The sequence below is a fragment of the Aspergillus novofumigatus genome (genome assembly GCF_002847465.1).
Source record: "Aspergillus novofumigatus IBT 16806 chromosome Unknown P174scaffold_17, whole genome shotgun sequence".
In the NCBI taxonomy this organism is placed as follows: Eukaryota; Fungi; Ascomycota; class Eurotiomycetes; order Eurotiales; family Aspergillaceae; genus Aspergillus; species Aspergillus novofumigatus.
Genome location: NW_020194290.1, coordinates 78,794 through 101,029, shown reverse-complemented (window position 1 = coordinate 101,029; position 22,236 = coordinate 78,794). Strand labels below are relative to the sequence as shown.

The following is a 22,236-nucleotide window of genomic DNA, read 5'->3' as shown; positions in this document are numbered from 1 at the left end:
ACGGGCACTGAGTGAAAACTCTCATTGTGCTCTGGTGGGATACTTAAACTTTGCAGATAACACATATGATAGTATCGATTTATTCATTAGTCTTAATCATACTGACATTCTAAGGGAAAACCGGGATTATTATCCCTCACGCTGACAACTAGATTGTAATCTCGTACTTGTCAGGACAGCGATTGTAGTACTAAGATCTAGATCTCTAAGTAATAATGAAAATATGCAAGTAATATAAGTGAGCTATACCTGATCATGAACCACGACGCGTCTCTAAAAAACATCACTGTCTGTTATCTGGCGGACAAGTTCAGGGACAGCTAAAAAGGGTTACTGGAGTAACATGTAGATGGCATGGAGAAATTGGAATATGTGGTATTTGGTCAACAAACCTGCGAAAGGTGGGATGAATAAGGAAGCATCCAGCATAATATCCGCTGGTAGATTTACCATTTATTGGTGGCCGCAAGCAGTCAAGAGTGACAAGAAGAGCAGAGTTTGGCCGTAACAGGTCACCTGTCGCTGCAGTCTTATAGAGGAAACGCATCAGACCGTAGCGTCAGATATGGTCCATAACCCTTGCCATCCTTGATGCTCTTTTCTGAGATAATCGTCTTTTATCCACCCCCAGAGCTCCCAACTAACGCCCAGGCCAGCTGAGTGTCAGATCTAGCCGTGGCAGCCACTGCGAACCCTTTTCCTTCCACTGAATCAAAGATCCGCGATATTTTGTCACGATATACCCGGCTCCGCACCTCCAAGGCAACAGTGGTGAGTAACGGAAGGAAGAATACAGACTCCATGCCTGCGACCTGTAGTCTCCGTTGCAAGTGCTCGAGCGCTGCGATGGCATGATATCTAATCGCGTCTTCCGGCAACATGGGGAGTGGTTCGCCCAGAATACTCCACAGCGGATCGATGAATAATCGAGAGAGGCTAATGGGACCGCAGTGATACAACGACATCATCAAGTCGTAGAGCGATCTGCCTTGTATCCAGTTATGTGTATGCAGATCCGGGGCCAGCTTTAGCAACTCTTGGCGGACCATATGCCCTTCTTGTATGATGTCTTTTCCTTCCCCCAAATGAATGCTGTCTCGCAAACTAGAAATATTATTTGTGGGTAGGCTATTGCTATATCGCATAGCTCGAGCCCGTACTAACCAGCTCAGCGAACTATTTTCGTGTCAGCTTAGAGGATGCAAACTTCCTACGCGCGCGGAGGCCATACCGGTAGTTTAGTCTACCCAAAAGAGCCATACATCGCAGCAGCCGGGTGTGATCTCTTTCGGTAGCCACTTTCCGAGTGCTGGACTCTTCAGCGCGGCCGAGCAGGCTCAGCCATTTTGGATCTGCAAGTGCGTTATCCTCATCGAATGCCAGAGTCCGAAGCGATTCGAGCACCCAGTACTGGTTGAATATGGCGAGAGCTACCGGTCTGGAAAAGCTTTCTGGTCCTCCCAGCTGCACGATGCGCTGTAAGGTACACTTCATCATCAAGTACCAGCGGGTAGTAGATGCGTCGGTCATAAGCTGGGAGGCATCAGTGTGTTTGCGACTGCGGGTAAACCGGAGCGCTTCCGGAACGCCCATAGTCCGGACAAGAGGGAAAAACAAACATGAAAGATACTCAGCAGAAGCCCACAGAGAAATGAGCCGTTGTCCCGGCCCGTGGCGGAAGAATCACATGCTTTTCGCTGCAAGTATGAACAACACTCGATGTATGTAGCCTGAGCTGTCGCTAAAAAACTCTGCTGAAGCGACGGGTCACTATGAGAGCATTCACCCGCTGCGATGACCGCTCCCAGTGCGCATGTGGCTCTGCGGACTGGTTCCACCTGCTCACAGATCGAACCAGTAATCTCACGAGTAAAACCAACCATAAGCGGTGAATACTGTGTCCCAACTAGGTCATAGAACTTGGTGACCAGGAAGTCATGTAGGTGAACATTCATACCTATGCCAGGACTGACAGTGGCCGGTGGCTGGCACACAACAATGGCCAAGTCACTACTTGACTCCACAGATGACACTGCGTCGCATCTGAGAGTCCGACTGCGGCACGCGGAGCAGGGGCGAGACCCATCACACTAAGAGTTGTTATCACAATTATGATCCAAGAGACTGGGTTTCAACTTTGCAGAACCTACTTTAATATGACTGCGCTGACAGTTCTCACAACGATGACTCTTCCGACGCTTGTCATGCGGCCCGCAACGCCTACGTACTTGGAAAGAGCCAAGGGACATCCTGGTCACCGATATTTATACTATTGTTGTTGGTGGCTGACGCGCTTCAATCAACATGGCGTGTAGAAAAAAGCGAGGATTGGTAGACGGTCACCCACATCATCGTTAATCTGCGGAGGACTTACCGCCTACTCTGTCTGTCTGTTGACGCTGCGACCGCTGTTGTCCCACTTCAGGCGAAATTTCGGCCAAACCAGTAACACAGGTATTTTAGAACTTTACTGCTTCCGGCATGATCACACCCATTTCAAGATTCATATACTGCTTTAAGACCAATCTTTGAGATTCCATACGTGTATACAGCATGCAGGTTTCCTCATCTTAGCGCATCAGGTCTTGGAGCGTCATGATACCATGCGGATTGCCAAGGTCAGGAAGTTCCACCTAACCGAGATATAACGCGACGGATCCACTCCCCCCTCGCTGTTCTCGCCTGAATCGAGATCTATCAACCAGAATATGCACTATCATTTCTGCTATGCTAGAAATGGAAGTCTAGACACCTTTTTGGCGTAGTGGTTTGATGGTTGACAGTTATGAGCCCGGAAGCCCTACACAGCAGGCAAAGATCAGACGCCCCTGTATCCTCTGAGCCCCCAGGTTCGATTCTGAGATGGCAAGGAAACTTTTCTGTGATTTCACGCATGGACTGCGCATACGCACGTGACCTAGGCCGTGCACATAAAAATAGCCTAGAGGATTATGCCAGAACAAAGATTTGGATGCCTAATGATGCCAAATGCTGCCTGAACCAACCCAGAAGCGCTGGTATGCGAAGGTCAGGTATACCGCTACACCATCATCACTGCTACACTATCATCATCGCCGCTATACCGTTATACCTGGGGGGGTGTATCAACCAGAATATGCACTATCATTTCTGCTATGCTAGAAATGGAAGTCTAGACACCTTTTTGGCGTAGTGGTTTGATGGTTGACAAGATCGCTGCCGTGGGAGCCAAGAGATCAAAGGCATGGAAAGCCCCCGGCCAGACGTGTAACTCAGCCTGGACGCCGCAATGCCACAACCTTGTGGCGTAGGCAACGGCCTCGTCTCGGAAGATTTCTGCAGAACCGACATCAACGTAGGCCATAGGCAGACCGAAGAGGTCAACCGCCCGGCTCGGCGAAGTGTAGATGCTGATAGAATCGCTTCCGTACCGCTGTCCAAGGAGGCATTTCTAACCGAGCAAGTTACTTCCCCTGCTCCATGTGCCCTCTTCTTCATATTGCTTGCTGGACACGGTATCGTTGCGGTCGTCAAGCATTGGAGCCAGCAGCATTTGAGCGCTTATCTTTAGTCCGCCCCGGTCTCGGGCAAGGAGACATACCCCCGCTGCCAGCCCTCCACCTGCAGAAGACCCCGCGATTAACATGCGGTCGGGTCAATGCCTAGAGTCGCAGCGTTTTCGGCCACCCAGACCAGTCCCGCATAGCAGTCTTCGAGCGGGACTGGATCTTCATGTTCCGGCGCGAGGCGGTATTCGACGGAGACACAAACAGCATTGTGTTCTTGAAGATAGTCAAGGATCTCCCTAATGCCCGCAAAACGATTTGCCATGATCATCCCTCCCCGTGAATGTAATAGACGCCAACTCCTGCCTCGAGACCGGCGGAACGAGGTCGCCAGACGGACAGAACAATCTCTCCGCTGGGTAGAGTGAGTGGTATCTCCTCGTGAGCAAAGTTCGCGTTGATATGAGCTGAGCCGGCGCTGGGTTTCGTTCCACGAAGAAGTGGGATCTGTGACCGGGTTATTGTATGAGGAATCGGAGTTGCAGCTAATGCCGGTTCGAGCTCGACGTCGTACGGCGGCCGCGGCAGTGTTGATGGCATGATGTCTGCAAGGAGAAATACACAAGACCAGTCTCGATATGTTATCTGACCTTCTGCAAATCACCGAGGATTTGTCGGAGAGATTGTTCTAGACTGAGGCGTATGTCCTGCTCTTGTCCACCTTGTGCGGAAGACCTGGAGTATGATGATGAAAATCCTCTAAACCAGACCCCTGTTATTGCCCGGATAGTCAAGGTTTGTCCGGCTCAGGCGCTACTTACGTCGTTACCACTCCAGAAATGCTGCGGTGAAAGGGAAAAGGGGGGTAAATCTGCTTTAGTAACGTTCCTTAGCTCGCGTTCCCCGTGTGCTTTGGGATACGACATTTTCTATTAGCCACAGCCAAAAACCATATTTTTGTTTTGAAGCAGGGATCGCGACATTATTACTCTATTGGTATTAGTGGTTATTAGACTCAAGTTTGACTACGGGACCGGTTCCACCAGTTTTGGCCTAGTCCCACTGCCAAGCATTTAATTCCCGGTTCATAATTTCTACCAATTACTCGGATGTTCAGACACCCCGATCTGACAAATTGTCTCTTGTCTTCCTCCAGCGGCGGGGGCGGGGCGTAAGTGGTTCTGCTAAGACTGGAGGCCGTCCAACACAGAAGCACCCACTCGGTCTACAACTTTCGCCGAGCTTATTCATTCGCTGCAGATGACTTACGCAAGGTGGTTCATTTGCCTTTGCCAAAACCAAGCTTGAGACTTAAGAGGCTTGAGATTATAAAAGCTTTCCGGAAATCTCGAGCGTTGGGTTAACTAGTCAAGCACACAAAACCACAAAAACGGCTGCTCATCATATCAACAACTTCAATTTTAATCTACTACATTTTAAAGCTCCGCCATGTCTAGGTTGATCACCGTCTTTGGTGCCACCGGCAACCAGGGTGGTTCCGTCATCGATGCTATCCTCGCCGATCCCCAACTCTCAAAAGAATTCAAGGTCCGGGGGTCACCCGCGACACCACCAAGAAATCAGCCCAGGAGCTGGCCAAACGGGGCGTTGAAGTTGTCACTGTAAGATTCTACTTGGTCACTAAGACTTTCAGAAGCAATCATTGATAAAGGCAACCTTATATAGGCTGATTTAGGCTCCATCAACTCTCTTACTGCAGCCCTTGAGGGCACCCACACCGTCTTCCTGGTCACCAACTACTGGGAGACCATCAATGCCGACATTGAATACTCCCAAGGGAAGAATGTGGCTGATGTATCCAAAGCTGTTGGTGTCTCTCACCTCATCTTCTCTTCCCTGCATCATGTGAAGGAAGAGAGCAAGGGACGACTCACCCATGTTCCTCATTTCGATAGCAAGGCCAATGTTGAGAAGTACATTCGTGCTTCAGGAGTGGGGTGCAGCTTTGTCCTTCCTGGGTACTACATGAGCAACTTCAAGCAGATGCTCAATCGGGCTGAGGATGGTTCATACCAGCTCTTCTACCCTGTCGGCAAGCAAGCCAAGTTCCCCTGTTTGACGCTGCCCAGGACACAGGTAAGGGTACTGTATTCTCTCTCTCTGAACAGCAACTGAAGTATCTATACCAGGTCTCTTTGTAAAGGCCGCAATTAAGCACGCGGATCAGTTGAAGAACAAGAGAATTCTGGCAGCTGCCAAGTACTACACCCCTGAAGAAATTGTGGACACTTTCTCGCAGGTTTCCGGCAAGAAGGCTGTCTTCATACAGGTTTCTCCAGAGCAGTATAAAGCCTCCTTGCCTCCTGCTGTTGCGGAGGAGTATCTCGAGAATCAGCTGTTCGTCGAGGAGCCTGGCTACTACCTCGGAGAGCCCCTGGAACCTAGTCTGAAGCTCCTCGACTCTAAGCCTACTACCTGGGCGGAATTTGTCCAGAAGAATGTTTCCGCCTGGAAATGAGCTTAAGATGCCTGCCGCACATGAAAGGATCCTGATCTTGAAGTTGAAAACTGAATTGAATTCATATCGCTCATGAGTCTCTCTCTAAATTATTCCATATTGTATAGGCTTCGTGTATACTTCTCCAACATCAATTTCGATCTGATTATCCGTCTGTTTTCGTTAATTTTGGCACTGCCACTACTCAGCCAATGTCCAATGCAGGGAATCATATGGAGCAATATCTCTGTAGAGCGAGCTGTTCGTACGGTGACTAGGATCACTCTTGTTTCGGCACCTGATATACCTGCTCTCTCATAGAGTAGTGATGGCATTATTTAATCATTTCAGCTCTTCTGGAGGTGCTGATCCTCTATTATTGTTGTTCTGGCTTCTGCCCCGTAAAATATTTGTCCCTTGGTAGGCATTTTCGCGGACAGAAGCATTGGTTGTCCAGCAACTACTACATCTGTGCTATGTCAGTTCCTGTGCTGTCGCAAAGGTTCATGCAGAAGGCGGTGACTTAGCCGACCACACAAGGATAGCCCGCGCAAATCGAGGTTTCCCATGGGCTCCAGTATACCGCGTCGCCTGATTCCCAGCGAAGCAAATGGCCTAGGCACTGGCGTCCGTCTCTATAGGAGTGATTTTGTTCACTTAGCTCTAAGAGATTAAGATTCCACTAGAGGGGAGTGTCCCATTACAACTTCCCTAAAACCAATACACTTCATGATATTTTTCATAGGAATTGGCATTGGGAAAATGGCCTGTAGGTCCACACCTTGTGAATTGTAAGCGAAAGGAGAGAAGGTAAGGGAGAGTCCTCTGAATTCTCGAGACCTAATGAGCCCCATTGACAGGGTATTCCCGGACATGCAATTTGCGCGGCCACAAAGAACTGCAAATTCAAGTTTCTGGGGATCTGAGCTCGGAAGGAACCAAGAACGCCACCAAAATGGCTAAACTATGTAAGCAGGAGGATCCCAGGTATCCCTAGGGGCGAAGAGTGGACGTACTGAGCTGACCGACGTGCAAATGAGTGCCTAGTAAAAGAAATGGGATGGCGGGACCGGCCTCGAAGATGAGGCCGAAGCCCGAAGCTTTAGTAAGAGTGCCACCCAAGAAGTGACAATCGTTACCTGGTCCGAGATGTCATTGCAGCCATGCGTTGCCATTTGCTTGTTTACATATGGACCCATTACTCGCAATCGGCGCTTGGACTGGTTGAGGACAGTGCACCTGGAACTTTCACTATTACAATAGTGCAGTATGCTTAGAATATTTGATCGCGTTCAGAATATTGGACAGATCCAAAACTCCGCATGACTTTCATACTACTAGGCCTAGTGCTGTAGCAGCTGCTGTTTGTATTCCATCAGAGTAAATGCTCTAAATTGGCGGTAGTGGTTTCGAGGGACGCGCAAAATGGGCCCATCCAATGTTCTCCGTACACCGGCAGAGGTAAGGTATAGATATTATATATTCTGACCATGTGAACATTCGTAGTGTTGCATCATTGAACAACAATCTGAGATAGAAGGATTAAAATGGCTGGGTAACCATTTATTTCCCCCTTTTACCACTTCTCCGAATACGGCCTGAGGTCTATTTCGTGCGTAAATGAACACGTGGGCTGGGTATGCAAAAACCAGTATGATTCCGCGATCTGGTGATCAGTGATTAATACAAGAACCATTTGCCCCAGAGATTCTAACTCACTTACCCATTTAGGGTCAATTCTTGAATCTGGAATGTCTTGACTGTAACCCTTAGTTTTCTGGGTATTAATAATCCCATTAATAATAGCATGGGAGACATGAATGCCCTCAGGCCTAAATTCATGTATAAGAGACTAAGACAGAGTATAAATTCTAAACTTCCTCATAGTGAACCCAGATAGTCTAGAACTGCCTTTGAGTGCAGCTGTTGCACCTATTATAGGCAGTTAGAGATGATTTATTAGTAGATTAAATATGCTGTACCTGTGAAAATGAGAGTAGGTGGATAGTATCCTGTAGCTTCATTCAATATTAAGGGTAGTGTGGCCTGAACAAAAATTAAATGCTCCCATATTAGATGGCTTAAGGCTTCCTAAGAAGGCTTCAGGGCTTTGTTCTAGGAAAGCCTTTCTAATAAATCTACTTATAACATTGTAGATTGCTGCCGCGATGCTAAGATTAGGACTAAACTTGATCTTGACCTATTCTATTGCTGAACTTATACTCAAGGAGATTATCATATTGGTAGGTATACCCATTACAGAGCCTCCACTCTGCGTGATGTCGTTGACTAATGGGTTGAGTGATAGTTGTGACTGAGCAAGCAGAACCACAGGGTAGGCTTCAGCAAACCGGCGGGCGACAGCACTGCGCCGGCAACAATTACAATAGCCTTTGGCATCTTGTATGGCTTGTAACGGGTGAGGTCGTACGTTGACTGACTAGCATATCGCACAGTCCGCTCATTTGTAGGATCTTGAGGCAGGGTGGCCTTATCTACTAAGGATGTGGATGATAATTGCATAGAGGAACTCGAAAGAATAATGACCCAACGATTGGGTAATTCTCGGAGACTCGGTGCTGCCAGTGAAGCCGAGATTATATAATCCCTGCGCCCTTAACTAAAGTTACATTCTTAACGCCAAGCCTACCCGCTGGGCTGACTTGTTGACAATGATGCTGTGGGCCTGTGGCTTGGAGCTAAGCATACCCTGGGCCGATCTAACATTGAGCCAATCATTAGGGTCAATTGCTCGCAATAGAGTTTCGAGGTTTGTCACTCCTTGCTCTTCGCTGACTGGTGAGACTGAGAGCCAATTCCAGATAATTTTTTCTCCACTCTTATGCATGGTATTTAGACACTTGTAAAGATCGTCATCTTCCTCTTGCAGACCAGTTGCGCACTCACACAATTTCACCATGCCTACAAAACAACATCGCCTTCACTGCCCCTCTCAACCCCGCCGGAGCTAGTGCCCCCTTCTAGGAGGGCAGATATGGGCCGGCCTACTCCTCAATCGCTCCGCCGAGACAGGACATCCAGTCCACTATACTTATCTGTGAATCTGGCCTGGTCACAGGGTATCCAGCCACTGTCCGCGAAGACATTTACTGTGAAGACAAACGCAGAGTGCGAGAAACAGGTACAGCAAACGAGCCTTCTTGAGTGATCTTCGTCCAGCCAGGTAGAATCACTATTACCAATCTCGTCAGCAAGGGCGCTGATGGAGAGCTGTATGTGACCTGTACCTTTGAGCGACGACACCCCGGAGCCTCCAAGACAGAACTTGCAGCGTTTTTAGAGACGGAGAAGAAAATGAGCACGATGGCCGTGAAGGGAACAATTACTGTTTTGCGGGAGTTGGCCAGAGATGGCAAGAGTTGAGAATCGTAAGGGAGCATTTGCATGCTTACCAATGTTGCATTAATTACTTCCTGATCACGTCTTGGTCAAATCCTGGCTTTTCGAGAGGGTTGGACTAAGCCTTTCCGCCCATGTTGGTAAGCTTCTGGTACTATACTTCCAGTATTGTGCTGAATTATTACACCATAATTGTTTGGTTATTTACTGCACATACTCTGTCGTTAGATTTGAACCTTATCTTTCGCCCTCGGGCCATTTAGTCGGGCGACCATGGCAGTAATTGATAATGGCGACAGAGCTTCCAGTGACAAGGACTTTGGAGCACAGAGGAGAAAACACCAGTAAGGGATGACCGCTGGTAGGGATCCTTAAACTCCAAAAAGATGGAGAGCAACAGTAATCCATGGTGTTATTACAGGAGAGGTGAAAACAATCTCGTCAGGCACTAATCTTCCAAGCCTGATGCCAATACTGCATGATTATCCCTTCAGCGCCTCTGTCGCCTTCGCCAGCTTCTCCGCCATCATCCTCTCCTGCTTCTTGATGAGCTCTTTGACTGTCGCTCGGGTATTCATTCTCTCCAGCCAGGCCGCCACATGTGGAAATAACGCCGCATCAAATCCTTCATCCGATAGCATACTCTCCGCTGCATTCTGCCAGGACACAAAGGCCAAATCCGCATAGGAAAGCCTGTCCCCAACAAGCCACTCGCTTGTCTCCAACCAGCGGTTTAGTACCTGGGATACCCGCCGAATCTCGTTCAGATATCGATCGAGCGCGCTCTGAACACGCTCTGGATGGTACCGTTTGAACCACACTGCTTGCCCATAATATGGCCCTTGTCCTGATGCTTGGAAGTACAGCCACTGGCGGGCCTGATGCGCCTCGGCAGTCCCAGGGGCAAAGCTAATCCGCCGGTCTTTGTCGTACGTCTCAATCAGATATTCAATGATCGCTCCGGACTCCCAGAGGGTGATTCCAGTATTAGGGTCGTGGATCGCAGGAAGGCGACCGTTCGGGTTGATGCTCTCGTAGGCCGGCGTCTTGAGTTCACTGAATTCGATGGAGACTGGGTTGGTAGGGAGATCAAGCTCTGACAAAATTATGGATATTTTGAATGGATTAGGCCCGAATGACCCTCCGTAGACCGTAATCGGTTTCAGCGGTTGAGACATAACTGTGCTTGGTATTATTGTTTGCTTCAGGAGAAGGACGAATGCTTGCAGGGAGAGTTTCGGCGAGAGAGAGAAGGGCAAGGGGAATATGTACGAGTTCCATCGCTGTGCATTTGTATAACTCTGCCATTTGATTCGGTCTTTTCTGTCCTCATCAATGTGATTCGACATGGCTGGTGGACATTTGCCCGCCCTCCTCGGTCTCCATCCACTGCTTGCTCTGAGCCCGAGCCCCGAGACTGGCGATTACCAATATACCTGACCCCATAAAACTGCGCTTGAAAACCTCCACTGGCGCAGGAAAAACCAGAGGCCCGCCAACATCGATGCATAGCTGCCTTAGGCGCTCGATATCGTATTTTGGGTATGGCCATCGCCCGTGAGAATTTGCCGCTGGAGTTCAAACATTAGTTCCGCGGTGTGAAGAGGATCGCAACCCAATAGCCGTATGTTTCCAGAAATGCGTTTATGGCCCATAATCTTCCCAGGGCATACCTAAAGCTTGGGTGTAGTAATACAATTCGTGGTCCCCAAAAGCTGTCACACTTGTATTCCCAAGCCTGCTTCGTGACCGGCAACTAGCTAACACTCCTGGAGCTCAAGCTACTCATCACTATTATTGTGGCGGAATGGATAGAACTAAAGGGATTCGAATCAATGCAAGCGGCCAGACAAGGTTTGAAACCTGCTGTTTGGTTAAATGTGATGCTGCAGGGCCGGTTTTCGTCGCCACCTTCCCTGTTAGAGTATGCCGTAAACACTTGGGCAGCAAATCAAGCGATATTTTGGATAGAATCTGAAAAGGGGAACTGGAGCTTGTTAGTGTTCACCACACCTACGCCAATCATGTCACAGTTGAGCGGCACAGGCTCAAACATAATGAGGAGGGCGGTACCTGTGGAATTTTGCAGTACAACCTATCTCACAGAACCATTAACTACTGGCTGAAAGGGATATGAAAGTAAGGATTACTTTGGATTTTTTGCCAGACTGGGCGCATCGGAGTTGTCAGGAAGGTCAAGCCCGGTCCTTCATGAGAGAAAAATGAGTTGGCCAGTAATGGCTTTGCATTTAGGGACTCCGTGCAAGCCGATATGCTAAAGTTCGTAATAAAGTTCATGCAGTGTACCCACCAGCATTCGTGGAGCACAGCAGGGGAGAAAGATAGTCAAAACATTCATTTAGTCATGAACCTAGGGATTGCTGGGAAAGCAACCCCTGACGCCACGCTGTATAGCGTAAAAGGTCGGCCTGAGAAAAGACCGATTGACCGATCCATTAATAATCCTCTCTAAGCCGCAATCTTCGTTTGTGCTATGCCCTTGTATGCTGTGCCCTTGAATGGGGCCACAGCTCCTTTCACGGAGCAAGAAGATGCTTCTCTCCGGCCTTGTCGCAAGAACTTGGGCTATTCAGAATGACTTACTGGCAGTATCCTTCCCCTGAAATATAACTCACTCTGTCTAATCTGATAAGGGACCCTCAGCGCCTCTCTTGTCTTAGTGCGGGTACAATTATTACAGAGTTTCGAAAGTAAATTCATTATCTTCATCCCTTTGTGCCACACAACTAACCCCAAAAGCGAGAAGAAGAAGGAAAAGAGAGAAAATAATGGCTTTGTCATTTGTCGTGATTGCTGGCGCCACCGGCAAGCTGGGCCAGCTTGTCGCAAAGGAGCTCAAGGATCGCGGCGTACCCGTCAAGGCCCTCGTCCGCCCCAACACCAGTCCCTCGCGCACTGAAACCCTAAAGGAGAATGGTGTCTCTGTTGTTCCCGTCGACCTATCCGACATTCCAGCCCTCCAGAAAGAGCTCACAGGAGCCTGCTGCGTCATCTCTACGCTGCAGGGTTTAGCCGATGTCATCCTGACCGCGCAGGGCAACCTCCTCGATGCCGCAGCAGCGGCTAAAGTGCCCCGGTTCATTCCTTCAGACTTCGCCCTTGATTTCACCAAGACGCGGCCGGGAACCAACCGTAACCTGGACCTGCGGCGCCAATTCCACTCACAGCTCGATCGGTCTGGGATTGCCTGGACCAGCATTCTTAACGGCGGCTTTATGGATCTTCTCAGCGGTGACTCACCGATGATCAATCACAAGAAGGGAAAGGTCATGTACATCGGCAGCGCGACGCAGTTACTGGACTTCACCACCGTGGCAGACACGGCCGCGTACACGGCCGCTGTGGCGGCTGATCCCAATCCCACACCCCGGTTCCTCCGCATCGCTGGCGACGTCGTTAGCGTGAAGGACATCTGTGAGATCGCGGGGCATATAGACGGCAAGTCGTTTCGTCCGTCGTGGATGGGTACCGTCGGGTCTATGAACGTCATCATCTGGCTTCTGAAGCTGTTTGGAGGCCAAGATCAGATCATGCCAATCTGGCAGGGCATGCAATACATGGCCAATATGTTCTCTGGCGTTGGAAAGCTAGAACCCTTGGATAATGACCGTTATTCCGAGCTGAAGTGGACCAAGGTGATTGACTTCCTCCGAGAGGATCAGAAGAAGCAAAGTTAATGCGGAGACTCAGTTTTGTTGTGGATCGAGGCTCTATCAAGTAGACATTAGAACTTCGTATACGGTTCTGTTTAGAAGCGGATTGATTTCCAATCCCGCTGATGTTCGTATTGTATACAAACACTCAAGTTTTGAGTTGAGAATAATAAGAATTAACCTTCATCTGAATCACAACAAGTTTCAATGAGTACAAAGCAAGGATATCCAGAGCCGAGTAAAATTGAAGTACTAGCTTTTCTTTTTACGGTTGCCATACATGATATCAGAAGGATCAAGCAGGGACATCGTAAAACCATGATAGGAAGCTAAGTTAGGTTACGTGATGGCACTGATATAACTGACTTACAGAAGGTCATCATGGAAACCTACCATCAAAGTCGATGCTGACGCGGCTGCTTCTACTACAGTATCATCTCGCCATGAATGTCTCTATGGGAGCAGAAAGTGTCAGTCTCATGCTCTCCTACTGGATCACTGTCTTCCGCCACGACCAAGATGAAGCCTTAGCACAGAGTTTTTGGCATGCTTTGAGGGGATTTTTCGCGATCCTACACAAACGGTCGATGAGATTAATTTGCTTGCCGATCAGAGTGGGAACCAAATCGCTCTATGAAGTGCGGCCGTGCCCTTAGAATCCAGCAAATGTGTTCACATGATCATTGAATCACAAATAGCCAAGAAGCCCTATGCTCCAGCGATCTGCGCCTGGGATGGAATAAAGAACTACGCCGGGCGTGACAGTTACACGACTATTCTGGCGACAGAACTTGTCCGCCGTGGGGTCGGACCGGGCGTATTTCTGTCTCTCTGGTTGTCGAAAAGCCAATGGGTCCCTGTAGTCACCTTTTTGGTCTCCTGGACCGTCCTTGTGCAAAGGCGTCCCCAGAATCCGTCGTTCAGAAGCACAGCCTTTTACACACTATCGTCTTGCCCTTCCAGGACACCATCCTGCAGGTTATCCTGTGCAGTATTTAAATACAGATCAATGATGTTTCTTGTAACGACGCCGACTTCGTTGCAGCGGTAGAGATGCTGTATCAACGAATATCTTCGGCCAGAATACTATACTTAACAACGCGAATCCAGGTGACAATGGCTCTAGGGCCATATTCGGAGTCGGTATTCAGTCTGCCATTATCACATGCTCAGTCTGATGATGTCTGTATGTCTTGTCTGGTGAAGGACCTCTCCAGCGTGTACAGTAATGACTTGGCTCTTGGACCTGAGCCTACCTTTGGGGACTATCCCGTGCATCGAGCTCAGCTTGAAAGTTTAGGCGGCTTCAAGCACTGGCACGCACTTCTCCGAGGCTCCTAAATGATTCATGTGTCATCATTACCAGGATCTGTTCCCTCTATGCTGTGCCAGAATGCTGTGGTCTGATGAACGAACAATCTAGTATCGCGACGGTGGTTGCTATTATCAAGCCTGTCCATTTAGCGGCGCTGGCGTCTAGAGCTGATTATACGTGAGATACGCTGTCTGACTGTCTGAGTTAGAGTTGGCAGTACCTTAGTATTCTAGCGGCTTGCATCCCTATGCGTACGTCTCTGGTTATATCGTTGTGCGTCGGCGAGCCAGCAGGTGGACCAAATCAACTCCTAACGAGCTGGGAACAAGTCATGATCTCAAGTTGAGTTGCCCTGAACCATGTCTGCATGTTGCAAGTGGAAGGCGAGACCGCGTCGAATCTCCATGGCCTGGGCCCCTTCAAGGAGAGATCTAGAGCGCTGCAGCAGTTACGGCGAGGCCCTCATCAAGACCGAGCCTAGTTGACCTAATGGAATCCCAAAACAACCAAGTGTCATACCCACAGACTGGTGCGATACAAAGGAACGTGATGACTATTTCCATGTATTTCAGACTAATGTCAGAATATATATTATGTCCGCCATAGCACCTACCTATTTCGGCCCCTAAGGCACGGGGAATGACTTCGAATGCTGCAAGGCACCCTGACGTGATGAGAGATGCTGGAGACCGGTGGATATGCCTCAATGTTGACGACGAACGTTGGCGGTGGTTGGCTACAAATCTATTTAAATGGGCACCAGAAAGAAGAGACTGGCCCACGCTAAGCTATAGCATTTCAGGTAGAGGACAAAGAGCCCGGTTTTCTCCAACCTAATGTTGTATACTCGTCGTCAGCTGATCCAGCTTGTTCTCATTTAAGTGGCGTACTGGCTCGCCATGGCTTACCAGAATGAAGGTCTGTTAAGAACAGTAACTGCGTATCACTTTAATGGTGTGTCAAAAACCGAGGGGGCGCCGTGTCTGTAGAGAGGCTCGGGAAGGTGACGGTTTCGTAGTGGCGACGTCATCTATGCCGGTCAGGTCACCTGTGCGAAAGCTACCCAAACCCACGCCAACCACTAGTAGCTCCAGAAAAATGAATAAGGGGCCATGTCAGCATGTGCAAAGCTCTGCAAACAAAAATTAAGCCCGGTTTTTGCTGTCGTCACCGGCTAAGCTTCAGAGATGCGTTGATACATATCTTCCTGCATTTGAAAGGCTCCCGGAAGATAGTTGATGTCAAACATTCGACCATAACATTAGTTGCTCTGTGTATTACCAAGGAATACTGCGCATTCATGGGATGCTAGTTAGCACAATGAAGCCATCGCCAAAATCTGTCTTTGATCATGTTAAAAGAACCAAGGCTGGCGGTGTTGGTGGTTTCCGCTACCATTTTTGCCCTGGCGACCACCTTCGTCGCCCTTCGCTTCTACTCCAAAATCATGATAGTGAAGAAGTTTCGGCACCACGATTACTGGAGTCTTCTGGCCTGGGTACCTTGTGGATCTCATTCGTGGTCTAAATACGTGGACTGATGTTTCACAGAGCATCGATTTTGCCTTCTCATTCTCCTTATTCTACGCAACAGCTAAGGGCCTCGGACTTCCTGCGGCCGATATAAAGCCAGAGAATCGAGGTAGTATCACTCGCGCTACCTTTACATTCACTGTTCTTTATGTGAGTCTGCTGCCAGCCCCAGTGATGCTAAACTCCAAAATGACCCATTCTTATCCTCGTTAGAACCCAGCTTTAATGACAGTAAAGACGTCGATCCTTGTTTTTTATCTGACATTCGCCAGAGGTGAAAAGCTTTTTCGACTGGGAACCTACCTGACTCTCTTTGTAGTTAATGTATCTGGCCTCGCCTTGACATTCCTCACTATCTTCCAGTGTCGTCCCGTGGGTTCCGTCCTGCTGCCAACGCTGCCGGCAACGGCGTCCTGTACCAGTGTGATCACACTCTATTTGTCCAGCGCACCAGTGAATATAATCACTGATATTGCTATCCTCTTCCTCCCGATGCCTATTTTGACCAAGATGCACCTGCCGCGGAGGCAGAAATACATCCTGATAATCACGTTCGGGTTCGGCTTTTTTGTGACAGTCGTCGACGTGATTCGCATTGCGTACCTCCAGGAGGCTGTGACAGAGACCCGGCTGACATCTCAGTCGAGGCCTATCCATAGTGGCTCTCTGATCAGCATTTCATGTACGACCTATGCCACCCCTCTGTCACGACACATCATGCTGACCTCTTATACACTAGCTTCCGCTGCATTGTCATTCATGTGGTCTGTAGTAGAGGTCAATATGTCTGTCATTTGCACTAATGTTCCACTCCTTAAGCCGCTCATTGCTCGCATCATGCCGCGGATGATCGGCGTCAGCGGCAAGAGGCACGGGAGGACGGCCGGTGCAGGAAACCCTCCTCGCGAGATACAAGGCATTGGTCCGTCTACGAATATTTCCTTATCCGCTATCGACCCGGTAAACCATTCTGGATCGCGGTGTGATCACCCCGGCTCCTCAGATGAGGATGTGGATGATGACAGTGCAGATCGCGGTGCCCAGATGCATTCAGAGCGCCGAAGAAGCAAGCCACGCTTAGGCTCTTCCGCAGGAGTTACAGGGAAGTATCTATATCCAACTAGGCACGTAACATAGATTTTCGTCCTAATGGTTCGTTGTCAGACCTTGCATTAAGTGGAGTCCAATCTGCGGAGTTCCAACCCGGCGTCGCTTTTGTGGAGTTTCTACGCTTGAAGAGACCAAAGAACATGCTCAAGCTCAATAATAGAGAATCCCTGGCACCTATAGCCTTGGTCACGCTTGTTTTCTGGCTCTGGGGATTCTCATATGGCCTTCTCGGTAACTTGAGTAACCATCTTCAGGCTGTTCTCGGGCTCGATACATGGGAGTCCCTCGGCATCCATGCTGCATACTTCAGTGGCTACCTCGTTAGCCCAGTAACGCTGGGTCGCTGGGTTTTGAAGGGATGGGGATACAAGGCTACACTAATTACAGGCTTATCTGTTTATGCCTGTGGGACATTGATATTCTGGCCGTCTGCCGTTCTGTCATCTTTTCCTGCTTTCATCGTCTCTAATTTCATCGTCGGTAGCGGACTGGGGGTCTTGGAGACGGCAGCCAATTCCTTCATCGCCTTATGCGGCCCACAGGAGAACGCCGAAATTCGCTTGAATATCTCGCAGGGCATTCAGGCGATAGCATCAGTCGTTTCGCCACTACTCTCCGAGGAAGTCCTTTTCAAGAACGTGACAAATGTTTCAGCTCTAATCAATGCGCAGTGGACGTATCTCAGTATCGCATTTTTCGACCTACTTTTAGCTGCAGCGCTATACTATCTACCTATTCCGGAAGCCCCTGACGACGATCTTGAGCAGATCGCCATCCGCTGTCGAGGAGACGGATCTAGCAAAATGCTGGGGGTTCCAGTCATCTGGCTGACTTTGTCCTTGGGTGTTGGCTCACTATACCTCTATGTAGCCGGCCAAGAGGTTCTAGCAACCAGCTTTGAGTCTTTGGTGACGGCGTCTAATCTCCGGTAAGAAATCAAGACTATCTTCTTCTCTTATGATTAACTGATTCTTCTTCATGACAGTTCGAACCTTACGGCCTTTGACTACGTAACAATTGGTCACACAGTGTTTGCTGTTGGCCGTTTTCTGACCGCCTTGGCACTGTGGTTCCTGAATCCTCGGTGGGTCTTGATGATAGCATACGCTGGTATGGTGATTTTCTCCACGCTTTGCCTCAAGACGTCTGGTTTGACAGCGGTGGCCATGGGCCTGCTCATCTACCTATTTGAAAGTGGTGCCTTCAGCACTCTGTTTGCCATATGTCTTCGTGGTATGGGAAAACACACAAAGACAGCAGCCTCTCTTTTGGCGTCTGCCATCGGCGGTGGGGCGTTTTTGCCTTTTGTGCAGCGTGCGGTGTCCACGTCTTATGGGGTGTCGTACTCCTACAGCGTCCTTGTCGCTATCTTCAGCACCGGGGCCATTTTTCCATTATATTTGAACCTTGCGCCAGCTGCTAAAAGGCAGGTAGATCCAGTGGCCCATACCTACGAGGACAGCCAGCTGCAAGTGAGCGCCTCAGAAGCAGAGGTGACTCTTGGGGAAAGAGATTCGCGCTGTTCCGGTGGGATTCTGTTGAATCCATAACGTGTGGATCGCTCAGGTCTCTCAGGACAGGCCTCATTGGATATTACAGGGCTGCTATTACACGATGGGGTTCTGTCACTTGGCGTACTATGTACATAAGCTACTGGGAGTCCAGCTGTGACTAACTTTATTTTGTGAACCACCTACTGAGCGTCTAGCTCATGTACACCATTGGACTGCATCAACCAGCTCACCTGTCCTCCCAATACCCACCCGGTAGTTTTTCTTAATTGCTGTGTTAGCACCATCGATGTAGGTCCTATGCTATAAGACGAAAGTTATTCTAGTTGTCATGCGGATGGAGTAAATGCATAAGAATTCTGATCCCTTAGGAGATGGAATAAAACTATTGAGATACATTGAGCGCTATCCGTAGACTCTCTGATTGAGACTAGGGCCCATTGAGTTTATCTATTAATCTATACTTATTAGTTAATTCTGTCTTTGTCATCTAAATGCGCTTTTGGCTTATTGGTATTATTCTCAGCGTAGCAAAACAGTTACATCGTTATATTGTTGCGTCGTGTCAGATGCATGGGACCCTACGGCAGATAGCAATAGCCCTGCGTTAGCTTTCATCTGCGTCTTTGAGAAACAGGTTGGAATGTGCATCCACCTGTTTGTAATGATCATTCTCCCCGAATCCGAGAATGGGAACCACGTTGGCGCCTTGCTGAATGGCCAAGTTGATGAAGCCATAACCCTAAGGACTCAAATGGACAATAAGACTGCCAGTAAGTACTAGCCATATCATTAAGCTCATATAGATTGATTGATTAAGACATAATATTGACTAACGGTCTCCTAGCATCGTACTTATCACCATTCCAGTATCCCCATCACCCAAGATATTATTGACCTTAGATGGCTGAGGCCCGAGCCTGGTTGGCAGGCCCAGGTACTAATTTCTTATTAGCAGCGCGTCAGACTGCATATTTTGCCTTCGTATTGCCATATATCAAGTTATATCCCCCGTTATTCCGGATGATAAGTAACCCTCAGACGTCAAATGAGTCATTTCCCAGGATCTGGAATATCCTTCTTGCGGGAAGCGTTCTGCCATTTACTGCATACAGAAAGAAACGTTTGGAAACATAGTTCTGTTTGTTTGTTAGTAACGTCTTTGCATGGAAGGAAACCTATCTGTCTCTTTTTTCAATGGAACCACAAGAATTATACGGACGAAAACAGAAAGCTTAAATGAAATACAGATTAAGATAGATTACCAGCCCTCCAACTTGTCGCAGCCCATGGCCCGAGCCCACCGTCCGAGCGCCATCAAAGGAAAGTAGTGCGGGTAGAAGTTGTATTTCATGTAGAACCAGTTGGGAAATCCAACACCCGTGGACAAATGCTCCCTCCAAGACAATCCAGGCCCCTTGGCCCTGGTCTGCGTGTCCAGCAAGTAGCGAACACCACGCATGATTGCGGGATCGGATGGAGGCAGAAAGGCAAGCATTCCCATCAAAGCCCAAGCGGTTTGTGATGCGGTCGACGGACCAATGCCTGCATAGGTGCTGTCGCTATAGGAACGGACCGACTCTCCCCAACCCCCATCCGGGTTCTGGACAGATTCCAACCAGGAAAGAGCGCGGGGAACCATCATTTGAATGCGTCGATCATCCACTGCGAATCTCATGAGACCGCAGAGCACATTGCTCGTCCCGTAGATGTAGTTGACTCCCCAGCGGCCAAACCACGCTCCGGTGGTTTCCTGCTCGTGGGCTAGCCAAGTAATCGCTCGCTCCGATGAGCGACGAATCTGGTCCAAGAGAGGATCAGATACTATGTCTCGAGACCGACGGATTTCCAGGATGAGACCAAATGCCTCCAGAACTCTACCGGTGAGGTCGGCCGTAGTGGGATCCGCCAGATTATTCATGTCGCCAAATGGGACTTTGTTCATCAGCAAGCAGTTGTTATCAGCCTCGTAGGCGCCCCAGCCTCCATCGCTGTTTTGGAGTCCTAGCAGAAACTCTGTCGCCCGGATGACCGACGTCGAAGTCACAGCAAGGCGGTCCTGCTTCAGAATTCCCAGAATGACCGCCGCCGTGTCGTCCAGGTCAGGGCACAATCGGTTGAAATACTGGAAGCAAAAGCCTCCTGGGGCGAGGTGAGGCCGGTACACTTTCCAGTCACCATCTGTCTTGAGGATCTGGCGGTGCTTGACCCAGTTCATGGCGTTTGTGAGAAGCTCACTGTCAGCCTGCACGCCGGCATCACACAGGCCGACGGTCATCAACGCAGTATCCCATATCGGGGAGACACTAGCCTGCAGGCGCAGGCCCCGCTTATCCCGCCAAGAGGACCGCTCAAGCGCTGCAAGCCCTAGCTGGATAGGAGAAGATGATACGTCGAATCCTTCTAGTCGCAGCGCCATGATACTGTTGGCCATGGCCGGATAATTCCCGCCCCAGTCTCCCTCATCTTCCTGATGCTCCAGAATCCAGCGAACGCACTTGCGTCTGGCGTATCGTCTCAAGGGGGAACGACGAATAAGACCCCCAAACAGATGAAGCGAGTAGTCAAAGACCCAGAAACCGACTTTGGTCATGTCCCAATCTGCAGGAGCATACGACGCGTTTTTATCGGTGGGATCGCACCACAGTTCATCCAGGTAGTCGTTGGACGCAGAGGCTCCATTTGGAAGCGCATAAATTGGTTGATGATGGCGAACAATCAACAAAGGGGTAATAATCCCCGAGCCCACGATGACATCCGATAGATGTTGACGGATGCACTGGCGGGAGCAAGAATGAACTCTGGAGGCAATTCAGGCACGGCTGTCCAAGGAAACAGACCGAACATGGCCAAGTAGATTCGGGTTAACATGCGCACACGGGCCACGCCCCCAGCAGAGAGAGCAAAGCTTCGTGCATTGCCCATGGCAGGGTGGTTGGGAGAAAGACCAAGTAGCTTCAACGCCAAATATGACTCAGTGGTGGTGGAGATATCACCATCATAGTCGTTTGCCAGGCTCCAAGAGCCGTCTTTCTGCTGCTGGGACAGAATCCATAAGATCAGGGCCTCTCGGTCCAATCGATCTTGCAAACCCAAGGTATGAAGAAGGAAGACATATTGCGCTGTGCAGGTGGCATTGGATTCCACTTCTGCACACCAATGGCCATCTTCGCGCACCACCTGGCAGGAGTACGCTGCTGCTTTTTGCAGGGATTGTTGCACATCGGGCAGAAGAGTTGCTGCACTCTCATCCTGCGAGGCGACGTTTTCCGCAACGGTAGTTTTTGGGACTGTCATGACTGAAACTGCTTCCCGCAGGTGAGTCTCGTATGCGGCCAGTTTGACATAGACCGTAACTGTTTCAGGAACGAAGTAAGAGGCGCAAGCACCAGGCCTGATATACCTATACTCTATGGCAAGCGTCCAAGGGTTTGCCCTTCCGAATGCAGCCGATATGTTGCATCACCCGTTACCGTCCGCAAAACATGCAAGGAATGGCATATTGGCCCCGTCATCAATAACCCTTACGTACGGTTAGTCTATAGATGCAGAATAGTGGAGCTATCTGGAGACAGCTCTGGAATCGAAAACCGGTATCGCTATTTTCCAGCTAATAAGTCTATCCCAGTCTGGGTGACCTGGAATGTAACCCTGTCTGGGCTCCAAACCATAGATACAGTGACCATGGGAGTAATTAATAGATATTTTGGTGGTTGTCAGAAGACCACGTCCCGTTGCAACCTTTTTGTACGACTGTCCTTGGCAGTTATCAACCATAACAATGCGGCACT

The 22,236-nt window shown here is 49.3% G+C and overlaps 11 protein-coding genes across 11 annotated transcripts; 4 read left to right on the top strand and 7 right to left on the bottom strand.

The window, feature by feature from the left end:
- Positions 1–361: 361 nt before the first annotated feature.
- P174DRAFT_446546 (uncharacterized protein) lies at positions 362–1,822 on the bottom strand. The gene is made up of 3 exons (XM_024828596.1): positions 1,620–1,822; positions 1,232–1,533; positions 362–1,176 (listed from the first exon to the last, which is right to left on the bottom strand). Exons 2-3 carry the CDS (start codon positions 1,528–1,530, stop codon positions 618–620), a joined length of 858 nt encoding a protein of 285 aa, XP_024676945.1. The 5' UTR covers positions 1,531–1,533; positions 1,620–1,822; the 3' UTR covers positions 362–617.
- P174DRAFT_74749 (uncharacterized protein) lies at positions 1,688–2,329 on the bottom strand. The gene is made up of 3 exons (XM_024832446.1): positions 2,151–2,329; positions 1,958–2,090; positions 1,688–1,838 (listed from the first exon to the last, which is right to left on the bottom strand). The coding sequence occupies exons 1-3, from the start codon at positions 2,247–2,249 to the stop codon at positions 1,783–1,785; spliced, it is 288 nt and encodes a 95-aa protein (XP_024676944.1). The 5' UTR covers positions 2,250–2,329; the 3' UTR covers positions 1,688–1,782.
- A 290-nt stretch (positions 2,330–2,619) lies between these two features.
- Positions 2,620–4,339, bottom strand: P174DRAFT_516589 (alpha/beta hydrolase; the record flags this gene model as incomplete). The annotated part of the gene is made up of 5 exons (XM_024832356.1): positions 3,860–4,339; positions 3,624–3,818; positions 3,494–3,600; positions 3,189–3,430; positions 2,620–2,677 (listed from the first exon to the last, which is right to left on the bottom strand). Exons 1-5 carry the CDS (start codon positions 4,083–4,085, stop codon positions 2,620–2,622), a joined length of 828 nt encoding a protein of 275 aa, XP_024676943.1. The 5' UTR covers positions 4,086–4,339.
- A 595-nt stretch (positions 4,340–4,934) lies between these two features.
- Positions 4,935–5,964, top strand: P174DRAFT_465241 (NmrA/HSCARG family protein; the record flags this gene model as incomplete). Its single annotated transcript, XM_024830520.1, has 4 exons — positions 4,935–5,033; positions 5,063–5,107; positions 5,172–5,582; positions 5,650–5,964. 4 exons carry the CDS (start codon positions 4,935–4,937, stop codon positions 5,962–5,964), a joined length of 870 nt encoding a protein of 289 aa, XP_024676942.1.
- A 1,485-nt stretch (positions 5,965–7,449) lies between these two features.
- On the bottom strand, positions 7,450–8,466 carry P174DRAFT_516587 (uncharacterized protein; the record flags this gene model as incomplete). Its single annotated transcript, XM_024832355.1, has 7 exons — positions 7,450–7,609; positions 7,667–7,703; positions 7,797–7,875; positions 7,926–7,961; positions 7,996–8,143; positions 8,204–8,309; positions 8,375–8,466. 7 exons carry the CDS (start codon positions 8,464–8,466, stop codon positions 7,520–7,522), a joined length of 588 nt encoding a protein of 195 aa, XP_024676941.1. The 3' UTR covers positions 7,450–7,519.
- Positions 8,467–8,784: 318 nt separating this feature from the next.
- Positions 8,785–9,568, bottom strand: P174DRAFT_74690 (uncharacterized protein). Its single transcript, XM_024832445.1, has one exon. The coding sequence runs from the start codon at positions 9,348–9,350 to the stop codon at positions 9,051–9,053; it is 300 nt and encodes a 99-aa protein (XP_024676940.1). The 5' UTR covers positions 9,351–9,568; the 3' UTR covers positions 8,785–9,050.
- A 217-nt stretch (positions 9,569–9,785) lies between these two features.
- Positions 9,786–10,481, bottom strand: P174DRAFT_380612 (glutathione S-transferase family protein; the record flags this gene model as incomplete). Its single annotated transcript, XM_024822994.1, has 1 exon — positions 9,786–10,481. One exon carries the CDS (start codon positions 10,479–10,481, stop codon positions 9,786–9,788), a length of 696 nt encoding a protein of 231 aa, XP_024676939.1.
- Positions 10,482–11,892: 1,411 nt separating this feature from the next.
- P174DRAFT_415424 (NAD(P)-binding protein) lies at positions 11,893–13,167 on the top strand. The gene is made up of 2 exons (XM_024824426.1): positions 11,893–12,009; positions 12,064–13,167. Exon 2 carries the CDS (start codon positions 12,093–12,095, stop codon positions 12,999–13,001), a length of 909 nt encoding a protein of 302 aa, XP_024676938.1. The 5' UTR covers positions 11,893–12,009; positions 12,064–12,092; the 3' UTR covers positions 13,002–13,167.
- Positions 13,168–13,614: 447 nt separating this feature from the next.
- On the top strand, positions 13,615–13,836 carry P174DRAFT_347753 (uncharacterized protein; the record flags this gene model as incomplete). Its single annotated transcript, XM_024821722.1, has 1 exon — positions 13,615–13,836. A coding segment is annotated over one exon (222 nt), but the record flags the coding sequence as incomplete, so codon positions are not given.
- Positions 13,837–15,643: 1,807 nt separating this feature from the next.
- On the top strand, positions 15,644–18,791 carry P174DRAFT_465237 (MFS transporter; the record flags this gene model as incomplete). Its single annotated transcript, XM_024830519.1, has 7 exons — positions 15,644–15,790; positions 15,843–15,974; positions 16,038–16,506; positions 16,564–16,848; positions 16,989–17,862; positions 17,920–18,406; positions 18,741–18,791. The coding sequence occupies 7 exons, from the start codon at positions 15,644–15,646 to the stop codon at positions 18,789–18,791; spliced, it is 2,445 nt and encodes an 814-aa protein (XP_024676936.1).
- An 854-nt stretch (positions 18,792–19,645) lies between these two features.
- Positions 19,646–21,774, bottom strand: P174DRAFT_473928 (terpene cyclase/mutase family protein). The gene is made up of 2 exons (XM_024830641.1): positions 21,169–21,774; positions 19,646–21,121 (listed from the first exon to the last, which is right to left on the bottom strand). The coding sequence occupies exons 1-2, from the start codon at positions 21,740–21,742 to the stop codon at positions 19,707–19,709; spliced, it is 1,989 nt and encodes a 662-aa protein (XP_024676935.1). The 5' UTR covers positions 21,743–21,774; the 3' UTR covers positions 19,646–19,706.
- Between the last annotated feature and the right edge of the window lie 462 nt (positions 21,775–22,236).